Source organism: Schistocerca piceifrons, chromosome 1 (genome assembly GCF_021461385.2).
Source record: "Schistocerca piceifrons isolate TAMUIC-IGC-003096 chromosome 1, iqSchPice1.1, whole genome shotgun sequence".
Classification (NCBI taxonomy): Eukaryota; Metazoa; Arthropoda; class Insecta; order Orthoptera; family Acrididae; genus Schistocerca; species Schistocerca piceifrons.
The window spans coordinates 736622132-736642928 of NC_060138.1; the positions used below are offsets into that span (position 1 = coordinate 736622132).

At 40.7% G+C, this 20797-nt stretch overlaps 1 protein-coding gene across 9 annotated transcripts in view; it reads right to left on the reverse strand.

Annotated features, from left to right (window-relative positions):
- The window catches only part of LOC124711466 (protein lap4), a 539589-nt gene that overhangs the window by 106662 nt on the left and 412130 nt on the right, over positions 1-20797 (reverse strand). For all 9 annotated transcript variants that reach the window (XM_047241583.1, XM_047241591.1, XM_047241606.1 and 6 more), the window contains 4 exons: positions 19811-19969; positions 14137-14251; positions 8558-8682; positions 6648-6785 (listed from right to left, as the gene is read on the reverse strand). In XM_047241583.1, the coding sequence (XP_047097539.1) occupies positions 6648-6785; positions 8558-8682; positions 14137-14251; positions 19811-19969 (537 nt within the window). The remainder of the gene's footprint in view (positions 1-6647; positions 6786-8557; positions 8683-14136; positions 14252-19810; positions 19970-20797) is intronic.

Here is a 20797-nt window from a genome sequence, read left to right on the forward strand (position 1 = left end):
TTGTTACATTTATGTGGTTTTGTTTCCAGCTTTGTCTATAGGTACAGTTGGCTCTTTTCTTATATCTGTTGTACTAAAAGAAGTAACACTTGCTGCTGTGTTTTATTAAGTCATGAAGGCTCTCTGCAGTTAACATACATTCTGCAATAAGTAACTGAAGGAACACAGTGTCATTTACAGTAGTCTATATCTAAGGACCTTCTGACTTCAGAAGATGAGGAGGATCTTTCGTCAACTGAGCAGATAACATTAAGCGCAGAGAAAAGAACTCCATGGAAGTAGACACGGCTAAAATCCCTTGAACACATGAGCCTATCAAAGTATATTAATTTTGTAAGAGACATTTTATTGAAGCTAGAAAATCCATTATTTTCAAGACAAAAATGTCCATACTAAATGACAGGTGTTCATTACAGACATTTGTTGAGAATTTACAGGATATTTCCTGCTATCAGGCTTGTTACAGCACTGAGGTGACAGAAGTCATGGGATACCTCCTAATATCTTGTTGGACCTTTTTTTTTTGCTTGGTGTAGTGCAGCAAATGGATGTGGCATGGAGTCAACAAGTTGTTGGGAGTACCCTGAAGAAGCCTCTACAGCTATCTCTAATTGCAAAAGTGTTGCTGGTGCAGGATTCTGTGCAAAAATTGACCTCTCGATTATGTCATAAAAGTCTTCATTGGGGTTTGTGTCGGGCAATCTGGGTGACCAAACATTCACTAGAACTGCCCAGAACATTCTTCACACACACAATGCAAACAACTGTGGCCAGGTGACATGGAACACTGTCATCCATAAAAAGTCCATCATTGCTTAGGAACATGAAATCCATGAATGGCAGCAAATGGTCTCCAAGTAGCCAAACATAACCATTTCCAGTCAATGATAAGTACAGTCACACTAGACAACCCAGTGCATTCCATATAAATACAGCCCACACCATTCTGGAGTCACCACCAGCTTGCACTGTGTGTTGTTACCAAATTAGGTCCACGGCTTCATGGGGTCTGCACAACAGATGAACCCTACCATGTGCTCTTACCAACATAAATCTGGACTCATATGATCAGGCCACAATTTTCCAGTCATCTAGGGTCCAATCAATATGGTCATGAGCCCAGGAGAGGTGGTGCAGGCAATGTCATGCTGTTAATAAAGGCACTATCATCGGCTGTCTGCTGCCGTAGCCCACTTACATCAAATTTTGCCACACTGTCCTAATGGTGTGGGATCCTTACCAGGTGGGATTGACTGAGGACATCGAAAGGGTGCAAAAAAGGCAGCTCGTTTTGTATTATCACGTAATAGGGGAGAGTGTGTGGCAGATATGATACGCGAGTTGGGATGGAAGTCATTAAAGCAAAGACGTTTTTCGTCACGGCGAGATCTATTTACAAAATTTCAGTCACCAACTTTCTCTTCCGAATGCGAAAATATTTTGTTGAGCCCAACCTACATAGGTAGGAATGATCATCAAAATAAAATAAGAGAAATCAGAGCTCAAACAGAAAGGTTTAGGTGTTCGTTTTTCCCGTGCGCTGTTCAGGAGTGGAATGGTAGGGAGATAGTATGATTGTGGTTCGATGAACCCTCTGCCAAGCACTTAAATGTGAATTGCAGAGTAATCATGTAGATGTAGATGGTTATGTCTCTCATTGATTTCTACAGTCATTTCATGCAGTGTTGCTTGTAAGTTAACACTAATAACTCTACACAAACACTGTTGCTCTCAGTCATTAAGTGAATGCCATTGTCCACTGAGTTGTCTGTAGTGAGCAGTAATGCTTGAAAGTTGGTGTTCTCAGCACACACTTCACATTGTTGATCTCGGACTACTGAATTTCCTAACAGTATCCAAAACGGAATGGCCCATGCATCAAGCTCCAACTACCATTCCGCACGCAAATCTTAATTTCCATCGTGTGACCATAATCATGTGGGAAACATCTTCACATGAATCACCTGAGAACAAATGACAGTTCCGCCAATGCACTGCCCTTTTATACCTTGTGTATGCAATACTACCACCATCTGTATATGTGCAATCACTATCCCATGACTTGTGTCATCTCACTGTAAACAGGTTAAGGAGCAACAGTTGTGAGTTAGGATAAAATTAGCAAGGTGTATAAGGAATGAAGTAGAGGGATGGGGCCTGAAGGACAGATATAGTGGTGAGACCATGAACATGATGGATGTTAGTGAATAGGGAAATGGCGTCAACAGTGATGAGTATGGATCGAGGAAGTAATGGGGTTGGAATGGTGGAGAGTTGTTTAAGGAAGTGGTTGGTATCTTTGATGTGGGAGGTGGGATTACGGGCAATTGGTTGGAGGTGTTGGTCAATGAGGGCCAAAATTCTTTCAGATGGAAGTGGGTGCACGGGGCATCATAGGAATAAGGCGGAAATGGATTTGTGGGACAGGTTCTGAGAAGGGCCTAAGGTTCAACTCGCATCCTGTTTATGGGCCATCTAGAGAAAAACTTCCCAACCTTCAAAAACTCCCAACCCCTCCTAGTCTGGCTCAGGTTCATTGAAGATACTTCTTCATCTGAACACTGGGCCAAGGTACCCTACCTTCATTCCTTCACAACCTCAACACCTCTCCCACCCACTTCATCTGGTGCTCCTCCATCGAGTGTGCCCTTTTCCTGGACACAGACCATCCCATCTCTGAATGCTCAATCCACACTTCTGTCCACATTAAATCCACCAACCACTAACAGTATCTACATTTCGACAGTTGTCACCCCTTACTTACACACACACACACACACACACACACACACACACACACACAAAACTTTCCTATACAACCTGGCCAGTTGGGGAGAGCATATCTGCAGTGCAGTGACAAGAACACTCTTGCCCAATATCCTGAGGATCTCATCACAGACACGCACTACCCCCTGACCCAGTCCGCAAACAGATCTCCAACATCATTTCCCCTCACATGTCCAATCCTCATACCACCACCAAGAACTAGCTACAAAGTAGTGCCCCCTTCGTCACCCAGTACCACTGCATACTGGAATAACTGTATCACATCTTTCGTCATTGTTCTGATTACATATTAGCATGCCATGAAATGAAAGACATCCTACCCAACAAGATCGCCCCCCCCCCCCCCCTTCTGCCACAAAGTAGTGTTCTGTCGCCCATCCACAATCTCCGCATCATTGTAGTCCATCCTAGGCCACTCCCAATCCACCCATTCAGCACTTCCTATTCCAGTCCTGTCATATCCTTATACAACTCCATTAGAGACTGGGCCACCTATGAAAGCAGCTACATCAAATACCAGTTCTGTTGCAATCACTGCAAGTTTTTAATATTGGTGTGACAACCAACCAGCTCTCCACCTGTATGAAGGGCCACTGCCAAATTACGGCCAAGACCAAAGTAGTTCACCCTTTGGCGAACATACAGCTGAATGTACCATGGTTGATTTCAATGGTTGCTTCACTACCCAAGCCGTCTGGATATTCCCCTCCATCACCAGCTTTTCTGAACTGCACAGATGGGAGTTATCCTTACAACACATTCTCCACTGCTGAAATTATCATGGCCTCTACCGATAGTAACCTACTGTCCCCACAGCCTCCACCCTAAAGTTTCCACCCTCTGTCCTATCACCACATCCCCTATTCTCATTTCCGACCCTCTCTGTGTGCTGCCCTCTGCCAAATTTCCCACCTGTCTTTCCCCTTCCCCCCTCCTCTCATTTTTTGATTTCTCCCCCCCCCCCCCCCCTGCCCCACAGCCTCATGACACTGTGACTGTTGGCAACCTAGTCCCTTCATTCACCATCAAACAGCATTCTTCTCTCTTCTCCCCCCTCACCTGTACCCTACCATACCTTCCTCTGTCTTGCCACCTCCACATTGCTACTACCATTTTAAGTGACAGTTGCATTCCAGTACAAGCTGCCAGACAACAGTCATGTGTGTGTGAGGTGTGCTTGCTCCTCGGTGTGTGTGTGTGTGTGTGTGTGTGTGTGTGTGTGTGTGTGTGTGTGTGTTTTAATTCTGAAAGGCTTCAACTGAAAACTGAAATATTTCTAAAATTCCCTTTTCACTGTGGCTGTCTGCAACACAATATCTCCTCTGTGTAGTGAGAAGCAATCTATCCTTTCCATCTTACTGTTATGAGAATGAATAACAGGCACTATGTTAGCTTCTTTCCACACATGGTATTAGCATGTGATGAAAAGTGAAGATGGATGAAAAGGGAGGAAACAGTGAATAGTACTAGTAATATCTATTTGTCAATAAACCAGTTCAACAGATTTTAAAAATTGTATATTTTCCAGCACAATCACATAGAACTCCCACAAGAAATTACTGCTTTCAACATTCACTGGAATTTCAAAAAATCTGACATCTCTAGCGCAACTACAATGTCTTTCTTTTCCCCCCACAATTCAGTCCTGTTGCTCTATATGTTCGTGCATCTAATATTCAATGATGGTTATTCATTTTGTGGCAACAAATGTCATTTCCTTATGCTTTCAAACTTGGTTTCACCAAATAGTTGTAACACCAAGAGACCATTACTAAATTATGTAGGAAATGTCTTGTCACCTTTTGAGTTTATGTAGTATCTAACTACATAAAATCAAATGCAGCAACTGTTATGCTAAAAAAATTTCATTCTGTTTTACTAATGGTAATCTATTGTAACATTTGAACAGGAAAAATTATCAATGATGGCAGATAGCCCTCTATTTTCAGTGTGGAAGTGACATTTGATTCACCAAGATACACTACCACTCATTAATTTCAATACAATATTTATAACACAAATCAAACGTTATTTCTCACAAAATATATTAACTTCCACAAATGTAATAAAATCACAATCATTATATTTTACTTTCATCAAAGTATCCTCCTTTGGATTTAATGACTGCCTCACAAACTCAAGGCATGCAGTCCATAAGTTTTTGTAGGTATCGTGAATCTATATGATTCCACTCATCCTTAACAACATTCCAGAGATGTTCCTTGCTGTATATATTAACTTCCGTGATATGTCAGTCCACTCAATCCTAGACCATTTCAGTAGGCTTACAATCAGGGCTTTGGGACAGCCATACCATATAATTTAGTAATTTAGTACTTTCTGTTTTTCCTTTGATGCAATGCAGTTCATACAGCATGCCGACCAATGTTTGGTGTCATTATCCTGTTGTAAGGTGAACCCTTTCCCTATTAAGCACAATCCACATCGTATTGTACGATACTGAAGTATGCGATGGTACTCCTCCTGATCTTTACATCCTTCCATTTTCACAATGTTCCCAGCTCTATCTCCGGCAAAACATCCCCAAACCATAATAGAACCTCCACTGTAAGCAGAACACACTGCTGGGCTATCCTTTCCCCTACAAATCATTGAACAAATATTCTCCTTCTGGTTCCAAAAATCTCGAACTTCGATTCATCAGTGAGTAACACCTTCGTCCAATCTTCCGATGTCCAATTATGATGTTTTCTAGCCCATTCAAGTGTCTCCTGATTATTTATGGACCTTAGAAGGGTTTTCTTGCTGTGACACACCATTTCAAGCTGACTTCAGTCAGTCTCCTTTTTACAGTTGGAACAGAGATTGTTGGTGTGTTCATATCTACCAATTATGCACAAATTTGGAGCGCTGTTTTGAATCTATTTCTCTTACTGGTAATTCTGCTATATTTATCATCACTTAATTGTTTTACGAGGTTCACCTGGTCGTGGTATGTCCTTATTGGTACCTGTTGTCTTTTGGTGCTTAAAGGTGTATTGCACTCCCCCTATAGACACACTACACAATTTGGCGAACAGATAAAGCTGCTTGGCTAAGTGCTACAATTGCAGCATGTTTTTTTCTCTGGATATCTCTACTCACGGAGCCATACTAGTGACGTGCACACTCCAGTGTCATGCAGGAACTGACATGCAGGAACCACATGTTATGTATCGTAGCAATGCTTGCCGTTCGCTGCGGACATCACATTGCTACAGGGAACAACACAGGTGCACCAAATGCAACGTCCGGCGGTAAATAGGCATACCAGATAGGTATATAATGTTTATGTACACAACCTTGTTTGTTGGATACTATTGTATCTCGATGATCACAAACAAAAATCATTACGTGTACAACTGTTGTACTATTCCTTTGCTTCTTCAACTGTACCCACAGTATTAGACCTTATCTACAGATAACTAGATGTCATTTATTGTATGTACTGAAATTAATGAGCGGTAGTCAAAGTGTATCTTGTTTAAATTGATCACTCTTCCAACATACAATAAAGACTACCAAAGCTCCAAAACTGTCGAGATAAATACACAATACTTGGGATATGTAAAATCTGTGTATGAGAAGACAGGGGTAACAACATGTATTGTTAAAGGATACTAACAGATGCTGAAGACACAAGTACTTGTAAAGAAGTCACTGACAAATGTAGTAGTTTCAAAACTGAAAATTAATTGAAATGTGGATAATGAACTGCACATAATTGACTAGACAATTTAAAATGAGAACACAGTGAAAGCTTGCCAGCTTTCTTATTAGAAAGCTAATGGAATATGGTTCAGAAACCCGGAACAGATTTTCAATATTCCAGGGGAATGTTCAATTATAATAATAAGAACCTTTTCTGGTGTAGATTTCTCCCGCACATCATCCATTGAAACGACGGCATCATTGCTGTGGAGAAGAGCCAGCTCTTTCTCCTTTCTTTCCTGTTCTTCTCGTTCCCACTCCACCAGCTCCTGCTTCATTTCTTGTTCCTGCAATAACACTGATCCTTTGTACAAATTTTCAGACTTTCATTATATTAGCACTATTCAATTCAAACGGCCTGCAAAATTTTGGGAATTTACCAATCAAAGTACCTCTACAATAAATAATTAGAGATAAAAGTAGTGAGTAAACATGATACACCATCCTAAAACAATAACCCACAAACTCATTATGTAATTGTTTTAGCCAGCCCTGCATTTGTCTAAACCCATTATTGGATACTACAAAAACTTAAATTTGAATGGCTGGATGGAGATATATGAATCCTCATCCTTTCAAATACGAGTTCAGTGTCCTATTACGAAATTTAACACAGCCTCAACACCTTTCCTAACCCATTTCGTCTGATCCTTGTGATGAAGCCTCTCCAGTGACTGCACAAAAAGTTCTGTCTGTATGAAGCTCACCAACCATCAACAGTACCTTCACTTTAATTGTTGCTATCCCTTTCACACTAAAAAAGTCTCTCTCATATAGTCTGGCCAGCCCTGGTGGCCCATTTCCAATGTGTAGCGATTCCTTGCCTAGCATGTTGGATCTTTCTAAAGACTTCACAAACAGGCATTACCCTTCAAACATAGGCTGCCAATGGATATCCCACAACATATCCACGTATATGCCTAATTTTCCAACTACCTCCAAGAACCAGCTTTAAAGGAGCAATCACCCTTTCCCATGAGCATCCAATATCACCCTTGTCTTCATTAACAACCTTTTCTAGGGCTTCAAATACTTCTCATCAATCCAGAAATGAAAACAGTCTCTGCCACAATTTTTCTCATTTATCCCAATATTGAAGTGTGGTGCCCACACAATGCATTATAAATCCTTTTCCATCATTCTGCCGCCCCTGTTCCCATCTCCTTGCACAAGAGGCAGGACACGCTGCTGAACACAATGTTCTGAAATTCAATGGCTGCTTCACTACCTGTACCATCTGGGCAGCTCCCCCCCCCCCCCCCCCCCCCCCCCCTCCATAAAAAAAAATAAATAAATAAATAAAAAGCTTCTCTGAATTATGTAGATGAAAACTGAACTGTTCTCTTTACACCACCTTCTTTGGTCCAGCAATCCTCCTAGCTAGAATCTCTGCTTGGGCCTCTCCCTCCCCTCCCGCCCCTACCACTGCCATTTCAAAACTTGATTTATTCTACGAATAAAGACATTAGCCAATATCTTAGTAATGTTTTCATTCTTGTTTGTGCGTGTATCAAACACACAGTGCCTCAACTGTGTAGTGAGTTGCTCCTTTACTCCATCCAATGCGTGTTATAACCACAATTTTCCATTACCAAGATTATAAACAATGTTACTGCAGCTTAAGCTATTTAAGTTTAATTCACAAACTATTATCTGTATTTTTCATTGCAACATCATGTCATCCTAGCTTGCATCTTACATAATACTACTATAAGGTTTCATTTTATATACTAACGAGTCCAACAATTTCAAAATGTTTTTCCACTATTACATGCCTTGGTAAGATTTAGAACTGAACAATGATATCCTGTACACAAGCACAAAATTTTCTTTTATTTAAGAACATGGAAGAAGGCATAACACAATCAACACTACTACCAGTGGTAGTAGTTGCAGCATGGCAGCAATTTCATTATGAATTACATTTACTCTGGAACATAGATCATTCAAAATGAAGGATATAACCCAGAAAAAGAAGCAATGATACAGCTCAAAAATTAACCAACTGTATCATCAATTTGAATAAAAATGAGAGAAAGACACATGGACAGCAATGTACCTTACGTATTGTTGCTGAATCATCATCGTCTCTGTCGAGGCTTGACACACTGTGTGAAACTGACTTTGAATCCCTTGTGAGCTTGCCTTCTGCAAGAAGCCTATCAACTTCTGCTTTATCATAACCTACAACAAAAGGCAGGTCAAAATTAACAACAAAAGACAGGTCAAAACTAATTTGTATTGCAAAATGAAATAATGATCATGAGGAAATTCCTTTTAATGCTAAGAAAGTTAATTTTACTTTCTTCACTATTCTGTGATTAACAATATAGGGTCGTTTCCACAGAGGACAAAGAATTTGTTATGCACTAAGGGCAAAACAAAAACTCAGCATTACCCATACGAAAATGAGAAAGTCTCAAAACACATTGATGGAAATGGGTGGGGGGGGGGGGGGGGGGGGTGGGGGGGGGGAGGGGGGGAGACAAAGACGCATGAAGGAGTTGTGCGACATATAAAAATTTTGTGCCAGACATTTAACAGTGGTGCTAGTAGTGTCACTATGAGGAAGCAAATCAGATTCCCTTTAAATACATTTTGTAAAGGTTGTGAGCATTATCTGTCTTTTGAGATTGGACTTGGCAAGTTGATGTTAGTCAAGAACGCCTTTCGGACAACAAAGACGCCATTATCAACACCTCACTCTAAATGAGGTTGTGTTATAGGGCTACGAGAAGCCGGCTCCCCCTTCTTTGATACATCTAGATCTACATCTACATTTATACTTTGCAAGCCACCCAATGGTGTGTGGCGGAGGGCACTTTACGTGCCACTGTCATTACCTCCCTTTTCTGTTCCAGTCGCGTACGGTTCGCGGGAAGAACGACTGTCTGAAAGCCTCCGTGCGCGCTCGAATCTCTCTAATTTTACATTCGTGATCTCCTCGGGAGGTATAAGTAGGGGGAAGCAATATATTCGATAGCTCATCCAGAAACGCACCCTCTCGAAACCTTGCGAGCAAGCTACACCGCGATGCAGAGCGCCTCTCTTGCAGAGTCTGCCACTTGAGTTTGCTAAACATCTCCGTAACGCTATCACGCTTACCAAATAACCCTGTGACGAAACGCACCGCTCTTCTTTGGATCTTCTCTATCTCCTCCATCAACCCGATCTGGTACGGATCCCACACTGATGAGCAATACTCAAGTATAGGTCGAACGAGTGTTTCGTAAGCCACCTCCTTTGTTGATGGACTACATTTTCTAAGGACTCTCCCAATGAATCTCGACCGGGTACCCGCCTTACCAACAATTAATTTTATATGATCATTCCACTTCAAATCGTTCCGCACGCATACTCCCAGATATTTTTCAGAAGTAACTGCTACCAGTGTTTGTTCCGCTACCATGTAATCATACAATAAAGGATCCTTCTTTCTATGTATTCGCAATACATTACATTTGTCTATGTTAAGAGTCAGTTGCCACACTCTGCACCAAGTGCCTATCCGATGCAGATCTTCCTGCATTTCGCTACAATTTTCTAATGCTGCAACTTCTATGTATACTACAGCATCATCCGCGAAAAGCCGCATGGAACTTCCGACACTACCTACTAGGTCATTTATATATATTGTGAAAAGCAATGGTCCCATAACACTCCCCTGTGACACGCCAGAGGTTACTTTAACGTCTGTAGACGTCTCTCCATTGATAACAACATGCTGTGTTCTGTTTGCTAAAAACTCTTCAATCCAGCCACACAGCTGGTCTGATATTCCGTAGGCTCTTACTTTGTTTATCAGGCGACAGTGCGAACTGTATCGAACGCCTTCCGGAAGTCAAGGAAAATAGCATCTACCTGGGGGCCTGTATCTAATATTTTCGGGCTCTCATAAAGCGAGTTGGGTCTCATACAATCGCTGTTTCCGGAATCCATGTTGATTCCTACAGAGTAGATTCTAGGTTTCCAAAAACGACATGATACTCGAGCAAAAAACATGTTCTAAAATTCTACAACAGATCGACGTCAGAGATATAGGTCTATAGTTTTGCGCATCTGCTCGACGACCCTTCTTGAAGACTGGGACTACCTGTGCTCTTTTCCAATCATTTGGAACCTTCTGTTCCTCTAGAGACTTGTAGTACACGGCTGTTAGAAGTGGGGCAAGTTCTTTCGCGTACTCTGTGTAGAATTGAATTGGTATCCCGTCAGGTCCAGTGGACTTTCCTCTGTTGAGTGATTCCAGTTGCTTTTCTATTCCTTGGACACTTATTTCGATGTCAGCCATTTTTTCATTTGTGCGAGGATTTAGAGAAGGAACTGCAGTGTGGTCTTCCTCTGTGAAACAGCTTTGGAAAAAGGTGTTTAGTACTTCAGCTTTACGCGTGTCATCCTCTGTTTCAATGCCATCATCATCCCAGAGTGTCTGGATATGCTGTTTCCAGCCACTTACTGATTTAATGTAAGACCAGAACTTTCTAGGATTTTCTGTCAAGTCGGTACATAGAATTTTACTTTCGAATTCACTGAACGCTTCACGCATAGCCCTCCTTACGCTAATTTTGACATCGTTTAGCTTCTGTTGTCTGAGAGGTTTTGGCTGTGTGTAAACTTGCAGTGAAGCTCTCTCTGCTTTCGCAGTAGTTTCCTAATTTTATTGTTGAACCACGGTGGGTTTTTCCCGTCCCTCACAGTTTTACATGCTGGGCTCTGGCCTCTGAACATGACTGCTGGCAGCAGTGATCACGAGAATGGACGGTCACATGAAGACTGGGCTACAGGCAGCCGCACTGCACTATCGAGAGGGAAAATCATCATGTTCGGCATATGGCTCTGCTACAACATACTGCACCTGCAGCAGCAATATGAGCAGCAGTTGGCACCACAGTGACACAACAAACTGTTACAAATCAGTTCCTTCAAAGACAGCTCCAAGCCTGACACCCTGTAGAGTGCATTGCGCCAACCCCAAACATTTGCCAGTTGTGACTTCCGTGGTGTTAAGTGAAAGCTCTTTCAAGGGCAGGGTGGTGGTCTTTCTGATGAAAGCTGGACCTATCTTGGGGCCATTGATAGTTATGTGTTGGTTAGGAGGAGGCCATTTGCAGGCCTACAGCCAGCCTGTCTGCATGCTAGAAACACTGGACCTACACCTGGAATTATGGTCTATGGTGCACCTTTGTGTGAGAACAGAAGCATTCTCATCGTTATCCAACTGCAAATTTATACATTAAGCTGGTGATTCAATCTCTTGTGCTGCCATTCATGAACAGCATTCCATGGCGTGTTTTCCAACAAGATAATGCTAGTCCACATACCGCTGATGCAACCCAACAGGCTCTGAAAAGTGCTGACATGCTGCCTTGGTCTGCTCGATCATCAGGTCTGTCCCCAATTATGCAGGTATGGGACATCACCAGATGGCAACTCCGATATCATCCACAAACAGGATTAACATCCTCTACTCACCAACCAAGTGCAACAGGAATGGAGCTCCATACCACAAACCGATATACGGCATCTGTACAGCAGAATGCATGCACATTTGCATTCTTGCATTCAACATTCTGGCAGTTATACCGGTTATTAATGTACCAGCATTTCACATTTGCAATGGCTATCACGCACTTACATTAACCTGTGATCTTGCAATGTTAATCACTTAAATATGTTACCTAAGCAAATGTAGTCTTAAGTTTCATTACTCTACAGAATTATTTTTCAGTGGTGTGATTCTTTTCCATCATTTCACTTTGTGCTGAGAACAACAAGACAGTAATTAGCAAGTGACTTAACAAATATTGCTTATACTCAAGAGAAATAACAAAAATCAATGTTAGTACAGACACATTTAGACATTACAACCATAGAACAAGAAAGTAAAAAGAAACAATACTGCCAACATTTTTAAGCTGTATGTTCATACAAATTTTGTGAATTTAATATTACAATTTTTTCACTATAAGATTTTTAAGCACAATAGTAACCAAAGCAATTTGATAATAATAATAATTATTATTATTATAAATGAAATAACTCACCGAATAGTTTTCTACACACGTAATTGGTCTAGTTAAATTGAAATAAAACTTGGCAGGAGAAGTCTGAGTGACAACTATTTCTTAATGTACACTCCTGGAAATTGAAATAAGAACACCGTGAATTCATTGTCCCAGGAAGGGGAAACTTTATTGACACATTCCTGGGGTCAGATACATCACATGATCACACTGACAGAACCACAGGCACATAGACACAGGCAACAGAGCATACACAATGTCGGCACTAGTACAGTGTATATCCACCTTTCGCAGCAATGCAGGCTGCTATTCTCCCATGGAGACGATCGTAGAGATGCTGGATGTAGTCCTGTCGAACGGCTTGCCATGCCATTTCCACCTGGCGCCTCAGTTGGACCAGCGTTCGTGCTGGACGTGCAGACCGCGTGAGACGACGCTTCATCCAGTCCCAAACATGCTCAATGGGGGACAGATCCGGAGATCTTGCTGGCCAGGGTAGTTGACTTACACCTTCTAGAGCACGTTGGGTGGCACGGGATACATGCGGACGTGCATTGTCCTGTTGGAACAGCAAGTTCCCTTGCCGGTCTAGGAATGGTAGAACGATGGGTTCGATGACGGTTTGGATGTACCGTGCACTATTCAGTGTCCCCTCGACGATCACCAGTGGTGTACGGCCAGTGTAGGAGACCGCTCCCCACACCATGATGCCGGGTGTTGGCCCTGTGTGCCTCGGTCGTATGCAGTCCTGATTGTGGCGCTCACCTGCACGGCGCCTAACACGCATACGACCATCATTGGCACCAAGGCAGAAGCGACTCTCATCGCTGAAGACGACACGTCTCCATTCGTCCCTCCATTCACGCCTGTCGCGACACCACTGGAGGCGGGCTGCACGATGTTGGGGCGTGAGCGGAAGACGGCCTAACGGTGTGCGGGACCGTAGCCCAGCTTCATGGAGACGGTTGCGAATGGTCCTCGCCGATACCCCAGGAGCAACAGTGTCCCTAATTTGCTGGGAAGTGGCGGTGCGGTCCCCTACGGCACTGCGTAGGATCCTACGGTCTTGGCGTGCATCCGTGCGTCGCTGCGGTCCGGTCCCAGGTCGACGGGCACGTGCACCTTCCGCCGACTACTGGCGACAACATCGATGTACTGTGGAGACCTCACGCCCCACGTGTTGAGCAATTCGGCGGTACGTCCACCCGGCCTCCCGCATGCCCACTATACGCCCTCGCTCAAAGTCCGTCAACTGCACATACTGTTCACGTCCACGCTGTCGCGGCATGCTACCAGTGTTAAAGACTGCGATGGAGCTCCGTATGACACGGCAAACTGGCTGACACTGACGGCGGCGGTGCACAAATGCTGCGCAGCTAGCGCCATTCGACGGCCAACACCGCGGTTCCTGGTGTGTCCGCTGTGCCGTGCGTGTGATCATTGCTTGTACAGCCCTCTCGCAGTGTCCGGAGCAAGTATGGTGGGTCTGACACACCGGTGTCAATGTGTTCTTTTTTCCATTTCCAGGAGTGTAATTTATAACAACGCAATTCGCTTATTCCTTACTAACAATGAAACACCGTGATATTATGTATAATGAGACAATTGCACCTACCTTTACACACAACCATGTTTATTTCATTGCCACAGCTTCTAAGTACGTTCACAGCTTCCTGATGTGAAGCTCCAAGTAGTGATATCCCATTGACTTCCAACAGTCTCATACCAACCTGTACGGCAACATTAATCTCAATGTTATCTATCTTTCACTTCACTATTAAACACACCAGTGATGAAACACTGAAGCAAAGTCTAAAAATAGTTTACATGCTTTGCATTTTTGTCCTCCACTAAAAGGACAAAAGTGTGAGAAGAAATGGTGAGCCAAAATGAAAACAATGAGTTCGGTGATGCTCAGTACTTACTACAATACAGTAATGATGAAGGAAGTGTGTAAAATCAAAGTAAATACATTTATACAGTAAGGTTGTGAAGGCCAATTAACTGAAAGTTTTTGATTTTATCAATCAATTTCTTTTTAAGAGAGGAAACATGTCAGTGTCAGCTACAAAAAAATTTCTCTATGCACTGCAAGATAGTGTTAATTTGTTTTTAAAAATTTTATTTTACTAAATATCACATTTTTTAACAAATAAGAATACACTTCGTTTTCTATGTATATGCAAGGTGAATTGGAAACAATATTTTGTTCTATAACTGTAGCTGTTATTTTTTTTAAAAGTATGATCAGGTGTTAATGACAAACTTCACAATCAATGTCATACATCATGAAGCCATTATTATCTTGATTGCTGAATTTTCTTAAATAATAATAATAATAATAATAATAATAAGCAGAAACAGACTCATAGAAGATGATACCACAAATGCCTGAAGTGATAATTTTGCAACATGAAGTCACCCGAGCAATTAATTCTACGCACAATTGGAAAGCCCCTGGAAATGATAAAATAGCAAATTTCTGGCTAAAGAAGTTCACCTCAACACATTCACATCTAACTAAATTATTTAACAGACATTGCAGACTCATACACATTCCCTGATACACTTACACATGGAATAACTTATCTGAAACCTAAAATCAAGCACACACAGCAAACCCAGCTAAATATCGCCCCATAACATGCCTACCAACAATCTACAAAATATTAACTTCAGTCATTACACAGAAATTAATGACACATACAACAGAAAAAAATTATAAATGAAGAACAAAAAGGCTGCTGCAAAGGAGCACGAGGATGTAAAGAGCAACTGATAATAGATGCAGAGGTGACATATCAAGCTAAAACTAAACAAAGGTCGCTACACTACGCATACATTGATTACCAAAAAGCTTTTGATAGTGTACCCCACTCATGGTTACTACAGATATTAGAAATATACAAAGTAGATCCTAAATTGATACAGTTCCTAAAGATAGTAATGAAAAACTGGAAAACCACACTTAATATCCAAACAAATTCAGATAATATCACATCACAGCCAATATAGATTAAGCGTGGAATATACCAAGGAGACTCATTAAGTCCTTTATGGTTCTGTCTTGCTCTGAACCCACTATCCAACATGCTAAATAATACAAATTATTGATATAATATTACTGGAACATACCCACACAAAATCACCCATTTGCTATACATGGATGATCTAAAACTACTGGCACCACAACTCAACCAATTACTAAAGATAACAGAAGTATTCAGCAATGATATAAATATGGCTTTTGGAACAGACAAATGTAAGAAAAATAGCATAGTCAAGGGAAAACACACTAAACAAGAAGATTACATATTGAATAACCACAGTGACTCCATAGAAGTGATGGAAAAAACAGATGCCTATAAATATCTAGGATACAGACAAAAAATAGGAATAGATAATACAAATATTAAAGAAGAACTAAAAGAAAAATATAGACAAAGACTAACAAAAATACTGAAAAGAGAATTGACAGCAAGAAACAAGACAAAAGCTATAAATACTTATGCTATACCAATATTGACCTACTCATTTGGAGTAGTGAAATGGAGTAACACAGACCTAGAAGCACTCAATACACTTACACGATCACAATGCCACAAATATAGAATACATCACATACATTCAGCAACAGAAAGATTCACATTAAGCAGAAAGGAAGGAGGAAGGGGATTCATCGACATAAAAAACCTACATTATAGACAGGTAGACAATTTAAGAAAATTCTTTCTAAAACAAGCAAAAACTAGCAAAATACACAAAGCAATCACTCATATAAATACATCGGCTACACCACTGCAATTTCATAACCACTTCTACAACCCTTTAGATCACATAACATCAACAGATACGAAGAAAGTAAATTGGAAAAAGAAAACACTACATGGCAAGCACCCATATCATCTAACACAGCCACACATCGATCAAGACGCATCCAACACACGGCTAAGAAAAGGCAATATATACAGTGAGATTGAAGGATTCATGATTGCAATACAGGATCAAACAATAAACACCAGATATTACAGCAAGCCTATTATTAAAGATCCCAATACCACAACAGATAAATGCAGACTTTGCAAACAACAAATAGAAACAGTAGATCACATCACAAGTGGATGTACAATGCTAGCAAACACAGAATACCCCAGAAGACATGACAATGTAGCAAAAATAATACATCAACAACTTGCCATAAAACATAAACTAATAAAACAACACGTTCCCACATACAAGTATGCACCACAAAATGTACTGGAGAATGATGAATACAAATTATACTGGAACAGAACCATTATAACAGATAAAACACCACCACATAACAAACCTGACATCATACTCACCAATAAAAAGAAGAAATTAACACAACTAATAGAAATATCCATACCCAATACAACAAATATACAGAAGAAAACAGGAGAAAAAAATTGAAAAATACATCCAACTGGCTGAGGAAGTCAAGGACATGTGGCATCAGGATAAAGTTGACGTTATACCGATTATACTATCAACTACAGGAGTCATACCACACAATATCCACCAGTACATCAATGAAATACAGCTACATCCAAACGTATATATACAACTACAGAAATCCATAATTATTGATACGTGTTCAATAACCCGAAAGTTTCTAAATACAATGTAACATATACCATACAGTTAAAAGGAAGTCACGCTTGATGAAGGTCCACGTCACTTTCCATTTTTAACCAGACCTAAGGTCTGAGAAAAATAGAAATAATAATAATAATAATAATAATAATAATAATAATAATCTTTTACTACTACTGCAGCTACATTCTAATGAAGCACATTTCTGCTACTAATACATTTCACTGAAACAAAGTCTTAACATAGCAATTAATGAAGTAGTTCAAATAAGACCATGTCAAGATGGAAGTGTAGAAACTTGGCAAAACGGATATTACAGCACTTAAACTATCATTGAAAAATAGGTTGTGACAATTACTTTTAACACTGCATAATTAACCCAAAACTTGTTTCAATTGAATTTGTGTCAATGTTTAGTCAGTTGGCAACACCAGCATTGCTAAGGACATGTAGAGAAACTGAAGGTAGTACATAAATCTCTCAAAACGCCATGAACAACCATACAAAGTATACCACTGCAGGGTATATATTTAATGGTGATTAAGGTTGAAGGAATTATCACAAATAACGCAAAATGAACAAATAAGAGGGACAACATAAAGAAAATGAGATGGCAGAGGAAAGAGAATTACATGTGAGATTACATCTACATCTATAATTAGCAAGCCACCTTACAGTGTGTAGTGACGCGTACTTTGTGTAATACTATCACTTTCTACTATTCCTGTTCCAATCGCGAGTGGTTCACGGGAAGATAAGACTGCTGGTAAGCCTTCATGCAAACTAAGAGTCTCTCTAATGTTACCTCAATGGTCTTTTCATGAGATATACATAAGAGGAAGCAATTACTGGTTGACTCTTCTAGGAATGTTCATTCTTGGAATTTTAACAGTAAGTCACACAGTGATTCAGAACTCTTCTCTTCCAGTGTCTGCCACTGGAGTTGGCTGAGTATCTCAGTGATACTTTTGCACTTATTGAATGAAACTGTAACTAAAGGCACTGCTCTGATTTGGATCTTCTATTATGTTTCTTCTATCAATCATAGCTGGTACAGATCCCAGACTGACAAGCAATATTCAAATATCAGCGGAACATGGGTTTTGTAAGCTACCTCTCCTGCTGTTTCACTATGTTTCCTGAGGACTCTCCCCATGAATCTCAGTCTGGCATTTGCCTTATCTGCAATTAGATTTATTTGGTTGTTTCACTTTAAACTGCTCCATGTGCATACCCCTAGAGATTTTATAGTGTAACTGCTTCCAGTGATGACTCTGCAATTGAGGAATCATACAGTAATGGCTCTTTCTGTCTATTTATGTTCTATATGTTACATTTTTTTATGTTCATTGTTAATTGCCAGTCCCTGTACCAAGTGTTGATCTTCTGCAAGTCTTCCTGCAGTTCCCTACAATTATCTCCAGACGTGTCTATGGCCTGGAATCACACTGACTGGAGTAGAGCTGTCTTCAGTGATAAGTCTTGCTTAGAACTGACCAGCAAAGAGGTGTACGGAAACAGTCCAGACAGTGATGGTTTACCAACCTGACTGTCATCCACCATACAGCCTCACAACCAGGAGTGGCACTCTAGGATGCCATTTATTTCGCAGCATGACGCCTCTGGTAGTCATACGCGGCACCCTTGCAGCACAGCAGTATGTCAACGGTATTCTACAACTCATTTTGTTGGCCTTCAGGGCAAGCCATCCTGGGCTTACATATCATGAAGATAATGCACACTTCCACGTGGTGAGAATTTCTATTACTTGTCTTCATGCTGGCTGAACCCTACCTTGGCAAGGTAGCTGCACAACTTAGAAAGTTTGGAGCGGTATGGGCAGGGACCTCCAACCAGCTTGGGATTTTAACAAACTAAGTTGCCAATTGGACAGAATTTGCCATGATATTCCTCAGGACATCTGACAACTCTTCAATCAATGTGAAGCCAAATATTTGATTGCATAATGGCTAGAGGTGGACCAACGCTTACTGACTTGCTCAATTTGTGAAAAGCTGCTTCTGTTGAATAAACCATCCAATTTTTCTGAAATTGTAATCATTTATTTGTCTGGACCAAATGCATGTATTCATGTTTTACACCTTAACAATGAATACCATCCTCATTAGAGGCCTTTGTTACATTATTTTAGTTGTTACCCATTTTGTTCTATGTCACATTTTTATAAGATTTGAAAAAGGGTAATTACAATGTGCAACAGTGAGAGCAGAATAGCTGGGCTACCCTTGTTTGCAATGATAACTTGTAAGTGCTGCACTGTCACTGTATAAGAAGCTTGAAGAGCCTACAGTCTGTACTAATTCTGTTAGCATGCAGCCTACACCTGCAAATAAGCAGGAAGGTAGCAAACACTCACACTGACACCAGGTAGTTACCAAGTCAAAAGTCTTCCAGAGAGAGAGAGAGAGAGAGAGAGAGAGAGAGAGAGAGAGAGAGAGAGAGAGTGTGGCCATAGGTGAAGAGCACACAGGAAGTTGTTCATATTACAGACAAAGATAGGATAGTGAGGAATGCAAAAAATTACTCGCGCCCTAAAGCATTTAGAAAAATTATAACGGTCACACACACACACAAAAAAAGTGGATGGTGGTTTACCTAAGTATTTGGGAATTCTCATTAGTTACTTTATTTAGATAATAAATACTACGCACCTTCAGTCTTCCATCTCTTCGAGCAGCACCTCCAGAATTTATTTTGGAAATGAACACACCCTCGTCAGTACGATCAAGTGGATTTCCTCTATGACCCCTGAGACCACCTTTGATATGCATACCAAGTTTCTCTCCTTCAGCTTTTACAATTCGTAGTTCCTGCAGAAATAAATGATTATTGAATAAACACTTCAGTCTACTGTCACATTCATAAAAGACTGCACATATTGCATAAAATCTCTATTACTAAGGTGCTGCAGTTTAGCTGCAACTGTAGACTTTGAGAACTGTCCATCACCATCAACATAAAACATCACGGACTTCAATATTTTTAGTGTCCTTCATATATAAGTAGAGATGTAAACCTTCTGGAAATAGCAATGGTCAACTTAGCGCACTGGATATGTAAGGACACTAGTGATCAGAATACAATGGGATACAAACTGTCAAACTAATCAAAACAGTAGAAAACAGTGACTGCCATTCAGCTGTTTACATTTCAGATACCCCCCTTCTCTTTTTTTTTTTTTTTTTTTTTTTTTTTTTACAGCCATTCTAGCTTGACACTGTGTCCTGACCCGCTTACAGTTCTGCCACTCTAAGTTATCAACACCTCTTTAATTAAGAAATTCCTGTATGAAGTAGTGTGGAGCAGAGTTTATATTCCTCAGAATTTCATTTATCAGTCATTTTTAAGACTGTGCTCCATCCCTGCTGACTTATGCATTTTACCTTGTCATAAATGGCATTCATCTTCCATGCACTATACAGCAACAATTTGAATAGTCTGGTCAACATAGTTAATGCTACACATGTATAAACAAGATATGGTACACTCCAGGGAAGCTGAGACTCATATCTTTAACTGGTCATAGCCTATCGGCATACTTTTTTTTTGTAGAAGGAACGTCGAATTAAACCTATGCACCCAATGTTGCCTTATGTGGCATTACAGAACAACAGAAGTAAGGATAGTGTCTTACTTTT